The 8,599-nt window shown below is 45.8% G+C and overlaps 1 protein-coding gene across 1 annotated transcript in view; it reads right to left on the bottom strand.

Moving 5' to 3' along the window:
- The window catches only part of Tbc1d30 (TBC1 domain family, member 30), a 42,654-nt gene extending 35,830 nt beyond the window's left edge, over window positions 1–6,824 (bottom strand). Inside the window, exons 1-4 of the mRNA XM_013018539.1 lie at window positions 6,644–6,824; window positions 3,217–3,278; window positions 2,176–2,246; window positions 2,016–2,061 (exon numbers count right to left, since the gene is read on the bottom strand). Of these exons, the coding sequence (XP_012873993.1) occupies window positions 2,016–2,061; window positions 2,176–2,246; window positions 3,217–3,278; window positions 6,644–6,824 (360 nt within the window). The remainder of the gene's footprint in view (window positions 1–2,015; window positions 2,062–2,175; window positions 2,247–3,216; window positions 3,279–6,643) is intronic.
- Between the last annotated feature and the right edge of the window lie 1,775 nt (window positions 6,825–8,599).

Genomic DNA, 8,599 nt, shown 5'->3' with positions numbered 1-8,599 from the left:
TGGGTCCACCTGTATCCCTATTTAAACAATTTGTTTTTGCCCTTCCCCTCCACAAATTATACCAACATCAAATACAGTGAAAGCAGGGGTTACACCGTACCACTATAGATACACTATAGATGCACCTGCTCCCTCATCTATGTCAACAGTAATTCTACCTTTCTAGTCACTCACACTCTTACAGGATCCTCTTATATCTATATTCATTGGGAATTCATGTCAAGCTCAGCTTCTACAATGTACCTAGACTGTGACCCTTCTCTCTATCTCCATTACCAAAACCCTGACCAGTCTCTTGAATCAATTAAGTCTCTTACTGTTTCCTTTCTTCTGCCCTTGCATCTAATATTCTTAAGCAGTAGCTAGAACAGCAAGCCACTCTCATTCTCAAAAACTCCCTATGCTTCCCATTTCACACTGAGCAAAAAGCGCTAGTATTCTTACAGCCAAGAAGGACCTTCATGACCTAATCGCCCATTGCTTTCTCTTTGCCCTCTGTTCTAGTCCCTCTGGCCTCTTCTTTTGTTTGAACATTCCTGAACCACCTAATACACCCACGTGAATTAGCTTTGGCAAGTCAATCTGCCTGGTGTGTCCCACCAAGCCTGCCTTTTATACCTGGCTTTGGAGTCCTCCTTAATTGTTACATTTTATTTAAACCTCTTACTTCTCAAAAGAAGATGTATCACCCAGTGTGGAAGAAATAGTTGTATTGTCAAAGCTTATAGAATTCACAAACATTATAGACCATGATAATGACCAAAAAATAAGATGTAAGAATTGCCAATAAATATATGAGGAAATGCTCAACATCCTTGGCCATAAAAGAAATGCAAATCAAAACAACATTGAGATGCTATCTCAGCCCAGTAAAGCTGGCCAGCATCAAGAATTCAAACAATAACAAATGCTAGTAGGGAAGGAGAAAAGAAACCCTATTACACTGTTGTTGGGAATGTAAACTAGCACATCTATTCTGGAAGGCAATTTGGAGAATCCTCAAAAAACTAAACATAGAAGTACTCCATGATCCAGCCCCACCACACTTGGACATCTATCAAGAGCACTGCAAAGTCAGTATTCATTCAGTAAAGACACACATCCATGTTCATTGCTGCACTATTCACAATAGCCAAGTTATGCAACAACCCAGATACCCTACAACAATCAAGAAAATGTGGTACCTATACACAATAGAATTTTACTCATCCATTAGAAAGAAAAACCTGTCATTTGCAAGGAAATGGATGAACAAATTATGTTAACAAATTATATTTAACAATTATATTAAATGAAATATGTCAGGTTCAAAGAGACAAATGTCACATTTTTTCTCTCATAGATTGAAGCTAGATGTAAAATACACCTAGGCATGATAATATATACAGGGCCCCATGCATTTACACACAAACAAAATGACGAAAGGAGGGTATACTTAGGGGAGGTGTCCAAAGGCACAACTCCTCTATACAGCTAAAGTACTGTTTATCAAAACAAATACTAGGAAATTGAAACATGTTTTGGCTTTTGCAGGGAGGGGGGAGGTGCATGGAGGGAGCACTGGAATGGAGGAAGGAAGGTGAGCAAACAAAATCATTGTACCCCATATACACTATGTAAAAAGTAAACAATGTAACTTGTGGGTAGGGATGGAAGGAGGAAATTGGAGATAATGAAGGAAGGAGTGACATTGTCAAGAAGCATTGTACCGGGGCTGGGGGTTTAGCCCAGCGGAAGGGCGCCCGCCTGGCGCACACAAGGCCCTGGGTTCAGTTCTCAGCCGTGGGGGAAAAAAAAGACTTTATAAAGAAGCATTGTACCTATAATCTGATTTACAACCCCTTATACAACTACTTGATAATAACAACAAAAACTTACTACCTCATTTCTTCACACTCTCTTTATTTCCTTCTCTGCTTTATTTTTTATAGATGGCACTGATTATCATCTGACATATTTTACACATTTTATTTATTGTAAGCTTCATGAGAACAAAATCTTGTGTCTGTTGTTACCTCTGCTGCATTCCTCATGCTTAGACCAGTACCTGGCCAGTACTGACTGCATGCAAGAATAATGAAGAGATGAGTATCAAATTACCAATCAACAATATAATTTTTATCATTGCAGATTGCTTAAAGGTGATCGTTCTGTGTTGTAGCCCTATGAACCCACCTTACCTTCCGCCTCCATTCCTTTGGTATCCCTGTTGATAGTCTGGCAACTGCCTTGAGAGCATCATACCACTAGGAACAAAGAAGAAATACCAGGGGAGTAATAATATTGACCTGGGAGAACACTTTTCAACCTTTTTCTTCAGCCTGACATCTGTGGAGCATGAGAAAAACAAACTGGGATGACTAAACAAAGCTGTGTTCAACAGAAGTTATTGGTCTGGGAGCTCTGACTGCCCCTTCTTAGAGAGGGCCCTACAAACATCTGTCACCTGATACCCAATGTTGAGTGACTCTGGTTCAAGAACCAAAACATGGACTATCATGAAGCTATTCAGGTTCTTGATAATTTTTTTCACACTGATAGTATTCATAAAGAGTAAAAAGCTGGGCACTGGTGGCTCACACCTGCAATTATAGCTACTCAGGAGGCTGAGATCTAAGGAGCAAGGTTTAAAGCCAGCCTGGGCAGGAAAGTCTGAGAGACTCTTATCTCTAATTAACCATCAGAAAAGTGGAAGTGGTGCTATGGCTCAAAATAGTAGAGCAGTAGCCTTCAAAGGAAAAAGCTCAGGGACAGCACTCAGGCTCTAAGTTCAAACCTAAGTGACAAACCAAAAAAAAAAAAGTAAAAAAAATTTTATTGCAAGTATAAACTCAGATGACTTATAACTTCAAAAGTTATTTACCTGAAACCAAAAAACAAAAATTCTGATATCTTTTTGTTTTGTTTTGTTGGTTGTAGAGCTTGGGTGTTGTCCCTCAGCAACTCAGCTCAAGGCTAGCGCTCTACCACTTGAGTCACAGCGCCATTTCCAGTTCTCTGGTGGTTTACTGGAGATAAGAGTCTCACAGACTTTCCTGCTGGACTGGCTTTGAACCATGATCCTCAGATCTCAGCCTCCTTAGTGGCTAGGATTACAGGCATGAGCCACCTGCACCCAACAGATTCTGACATTTTATGCTAATATTCTCACTTTAAGATTATAGGTCAGCGTTGGTATTGCAAAACAAGGGTATACTCAAAGTCAAAAGTAGTTACCTGCTGAAATCCATTTTGACCTAAGGATGGCTCAAGTGTGAACTTCAATTTTGTATCAACTCCTAAAAGAAAAACACATAAAACAACTGTTATTTCTAGAAATTATAATGAATTATATCAAAAATAAAAACAAAATTTGGTTCTACTGAGTTGTCATATATTTTGAACTAAATTTTGTTCACCTTATTATATAAAAATATATCAATTAGTAAAATGAGAAACTTTCCTATTAAATAGAATTGAGCTTATCACATAGAAGAGCGGTTTTCACTGCTGCCTAGAGTAACACAAAAACAGAATCAAGAGATGCTAGTACATCTCAGGCTGGAAAGTACACAGACCTCCCTTCTTGCTTTGGTTCCAAGGTTCAAGCGAACCATCTCAGCCTCAATTCCCTTGTCAATAAGTATAACAATAGCTATCTCAAAGGACTGCTGTGATGATTAACTTCAAGTCTCCTCACATGAATAATTAATATTTATAAAATATAGGAAAAGGAATCTCTAAAGATTGTTTTTCCTAGGACAGTTGCACTAGACTTAGACTATTAAGTAAACTTCAGTGGCATATCTGTCAAAAAAAAAAAAAACACAAAATAAGCTGGGTGCCAGTGGCTCATGCCTGTAATCCTAACTATTCAGGAGGCTGAGCTCTGAGGATTGAGGTTCAAAGCCAGCCCGGGCAGGAAAGTTGGTGAGACTCTTATCTCCAATAAACCACTCAGAAAACCGGAAGTGGCAGTGTGACTCATGCGATAGAGCTTTATTTAGCCTTGAGCAAAAAAAGGTTCAGGGACAGAGCCCAGGCCCAGATTTCAAGCCCCAGGACCAGGAAAAAGCAAAAACAAGAAACACAAAATATTATGGTGCAGTGGCTCTAACACAGAGGTAGATGCCTGGTATGCACAAGACCTAGGTTAGAGCCTTAGCACTGAAAAATTAAAACAGTGTGTGGGTCTTTATTTTAAATTCTGTCTTGATAGACTTATTCATTAAAGATTTTTAAAAATGTGCATTTTTTACAAGTATGCCTATTACATTCTAGACTACAAGCTAAAATAGAACTGAACTCAGTCCTGAGCAATCTACCACTTTAAACTTCTTAAACGCAAAACTTAAGTGTATGGACGAGACTTGAGAAAACTATTATAAAGACTATACGTTTAGTACTTATTCTGGGCCTTTCCTCGGAATTCCAAACTAGAATTAGATGTTATTCTTGAGGTGAAAATACATAAAAATGCTTACTCCTGTTTCAATTCTATACAAATATAATCAAATCTGGAAATCCTATATGTTCTTTTTGTTTCTATAATTTCAAAATCAATGAGATGACACTTAAGTCGCTTTTTGACTTGACATGACTTACAAGTTCTAGGATCCATAAATATCAAACATTATCAGTAATCTTCAATTTTACAAATTGCAAAAAATCAAATAGTGATAGTGCTGCCTCTAAGATGTTAATTGCAGGGTAGGCATATTGGAAGCCTCTTTATACTTTCCCTGCCTAGGGAACGATACAGACAGGAACAATCCCATAAAATAACAATAACAGCAGTAAATTGGGGGGGGTGAGGAGAGATAAAGGAGGAAGGGAGGAAGTGGAGGGAGGGAAAGAAAAGGGAAAGGGAGAAAGGGAGGAAAAGAGTAAAGAAGGGAGAAATAAGAAAAGAGGAAGGGAGGGAGGGAGAAGAGGAAGGGAAAATAGATGTGTCAACTTTGCCCAAGCCTAGGACAGTATGCAGATGCTCCTCTTAATGCCCTGAAGAGTGCTGTAGATAACATACTCAGTCCTAGATCTCTAAAGCTATAGTAGAGAACCTCAGGCATGCAGTCAATGTCTTGATATGCACTTTGGAAGCCTTGGGGTTAAAACCATACTGTGTCTAAACAGATGATTTTCTTCTCCCAAGGAATATTAAGTCCCCCACTGGTTCTCATCTCTGTTGACATGATCTAAAGGAAGTCTCGCCCCAGTGGTTACACAACGGCCGCCAAGATTTCCTCCAGCTCTGGAGAATGATTTTGCTATGCGGGTGCTGTCCAAGCCCTGGGTGCTGAACGGACTCGCTTAGAATCATGACGTTTGCTTTATTACAACAAAGACCAGGAAATTTGGTCTGGCTCTGACTTTTCCCTGCGTCCCTGCCACCGCTGAGTTCCCAGTACGTCTGATCAAATGAACTCCCACGACTTTTACGGAGCACATGCTGAGAGTCATGGCGAATGTCACCCCTTGCAGAAACCCAGCTGGGGTTCAGTTAACCAAAACCACAACTATTCTCTCTGGATCAAAACTGAATTAGACGTTTTAAGGTGGAACCGGATCATTGGCTGCCTGCACACAGACGCTTCAATCCGGTCATTCTCACTCCTTTTCTTCCAACTGAATAAGAGAGAAGGTTTATGTTTCATCTGATAATCACAGCTGTTCCGGATTCGGAAATTCAAAACACTTTTTAACATGGGAAACAGATTAAAAAGAAAAGGGGGGGAGGTAAAAGACGACGGTGAATAATAGTACAATCTCTGCAACCAGACACGTCCATGGGGAGAAAAACAAAGAAACCACGAGGTTGGGGAAAGGCAGCGATACATTCCACCCCTTGGGAAGCCCGTGCCCGGGCAGTCTCCCAGAGCTGGGTGACAGCAGGTCCCCAAAGGCGCTGGAGGGCCGGGAGTGGAGACGACCCACCGCCTGGGAGCCCAGCTGGGGCCACTCTGGGGAAAAAGCCCAGCTCCCGCGCGAACAGTGCCGGCTCCCACTGCGCCCATCCCTGGCCAGAAATCTCTGCGCCCAGGCGCCCCACCCCCACCCCCTCGCCAGAGTTTCCCAGTCGGGAGAAGCTGGGATGTGTAAACAACACCCGCGCGATGGCAGGAAGGGCCTATTGTACTGCACGACCAGGAGTGCTCCGGGATTTACCTATGGACAGGATCGCGCCCCTGTTCCCCAACCCCATCCACAAATTTAGAGGTTCCTGGACGGCTGGGCAGGGCATTCAAACCACAGGGACTCAATCTGTCCACCCCAGACGCTCCCTTCCCACCCCCGACCCTCACCTCCCGCCCCATCTCGGGTTCAGTCCTCTGCCTTTCACCCATCCGCACACCTCTTTCAAGCTCTGGCTTCTTAGGAGCCCAGGGTAGAATAGGTGACGCGGCTTGGGGTAGTAGCGCAGGCGGCCGCCCGCACTTCCCCAACCACGCACCCCAGGCTGGGCGGTGGCGGGTTCTCCGCTCCACCGGAGGCCGCTGCGCCCCCCCACCCCCCACACACACACCCCAGGCCCGGATCTGCGCGTTGCCCTCCCACGCCGACCCAGCCCGGCGGGCACGCAGAGCGCGGCGGTGCAGGGACCTTGGGGCGCCCAGGCGGGAGCTCAGCGGCCCTGGCTCCCCGCGCCCCGCGGCGCGCCGCTCACCCGGCTCCAGGGTGCACAGCAGCCGGGGCGCGGTGCGGGAAATGCAGCTCCGTTTCTTGAGCACATTGCTCAGGATGGTGCCCACGCCGCCGCCGCCACCGCCGCCGCCGCCGCCGCCGCCCTGGCGTTTCAGGCATCTTCCCCCGCGCCTCAACGAGCCGGTCAGTTTGTCCTGCCTCATCGACAGCACCCGGGCTCCTCGGGCGCCGGGCCCCGTCCGCCTCGGTCCCCCGCTGCCTCGGTATGGCTTTGCAGACAGGGATCGCTAGGTCCCAGAAGGTGAGGGTCCCACCGGCCGCCGTGTGAGTGCGAGGGGCGCTCGAGGGTCCGGGGACCTGCCAGGCGCCTACGGAGCCGCCAGTCGCAGCGAGGCGGGCGGGCATCTGCAGTGCGGAGCCTGCACGGCTCGGGCCGGAGAGGGCTGGGGGCGGGGAGGAGGGCGGGGAGGAGCGAGCAGGAGATGGAGGTAGGCGGCGCCTCCGCCCCCAATCTCTGCTTCGCGGTGCGCAGGCGGGCTGGCCAGGGCTGGCCAGGGCTGGCCAGGGCTGGGGAGCCCGCCCCGAACTGGGGAGCTGGGAGGGCGAGGAAGGGCGGGGAGCCGGGGGAGGTGGGGGGAGCCTCCCGCAGAAATCAAAAATAAAGACTGATTTTTCCGTAGTTCCCCCAGGAGAAAGGATTGGAGAGGTCTCCAAAGGGATCAAGCCTCAGCAAGCTGCAAGAGCTCATCTCCTCTGAGCAGCCTGGGGAAAGGTCAGCCAGCCGGCTGCAGGACCCACCTAGCAGCAGCGCAGCCCAAGCTAGCAGATGGAGAAGCACAGCTTCATCCCAAATTGATTTCTTTTCTGGCAGCTTCGACAGGAGTGGAATGAGCATCTAAAAGAACAGTTCATGGCTGTTTCTCTGGGGGGTGGGGGATGGACTTCTAGAAAAGTGTGACTATTTTTTAAGGGTTTCCTTATCTCTCAAGAGCATCGTCAAAGATGAACTAGTATTAAGCCTGTAATGCTAGATCTCAAGAGGCTGAGATATGAAGATCGTGGTTTGAATCCAGTTCAGGCAGGAAACTTATCTCCAATTATCCACCAAAAAAAAAGTCAGAAGTGGAGCTTTGGCTAGAGTGCTAACCTTGAGCAAAGTGCTCTGGGGCAGTGCCTCGGCCCTGAGTTCAAGTCCCAGCACCAGCACAGAGAGGGGGAAGGGAGGGGAAGAGGGAGAGGAAGACAAGGGACAAGTCAGGAACTTCATACACTCTTGGTGAGAATGTTAATATAGTGTGGCCAGTATGAAGTAAGTATGGAGAATCCTCTCAAAAGAACCACCTTGTGATCCTGCCATAACACCACATGGATCAAAAGCATACCCAGAGATACCTGCACACTCATGCTTATTGCAACACTGTTCACAACAACTGAGCAATAAAATGAATAAAGAAAATACAGACTCAAGCCTGTAATCCCAGCTACTCAGGAAGCTGGGATCTGAGGGTTGTGGTTCAAAGGCAGCCAGAGCCCGAGAGTCTATGAGACTCGTATTTTCAATTAACCACCAGAAAATCAAAAGTGGTGTTGTGGCTCAGAGTGGTAGAGTACTAGCCTTGAGCAAAAGGAGCTCAAGGACAGCACCCCAGGTCCTGAGTTCAAGTCCCAGGACTGGCAAAAAAAAAAAGGAAAAAAGAAAATGTGGTGTAGCTGGAGTTACATCTCAAATAGTAGAGGGACAGACTAGCAAGTTTCAGGCCCTCAGTTGAACGGGGAGAGGGGAAACAAAAAGAATATGGCCTATAAAGTATATATAACTCATGAAGAATGAGATTGTGTCATTGGCAGGAAAATGGAAGTAATTGGAGATCATCTTGTTAAATGAAATAAGCTAGACTCCGACGATACCACATTTTCTCTCACACATGAAACCTAGATTGAAATTTCAGAGGGAACACACACACACACACACACACAC

The sequence above is a fragment of the Dipodomys ordii genome, unplaced genomic scaffold (assembly GCF_000151885.1).
Source record: "Dipodomys ordii isolate 6190 unplaced genomic scaffold, Dord_2.0 Scaffold3, whole genome shotgun sequence".
NCBI lineage: Eukaryota > Metazoa > Chordata > Mammalia > Rodentia > Heteromyidae > Dipodomys > Dipodomys ordii.
Note: the sequence above shows the minus strand (reverse complement) of the source record. Positions and strands in the feature narration are given on the sequence as shown.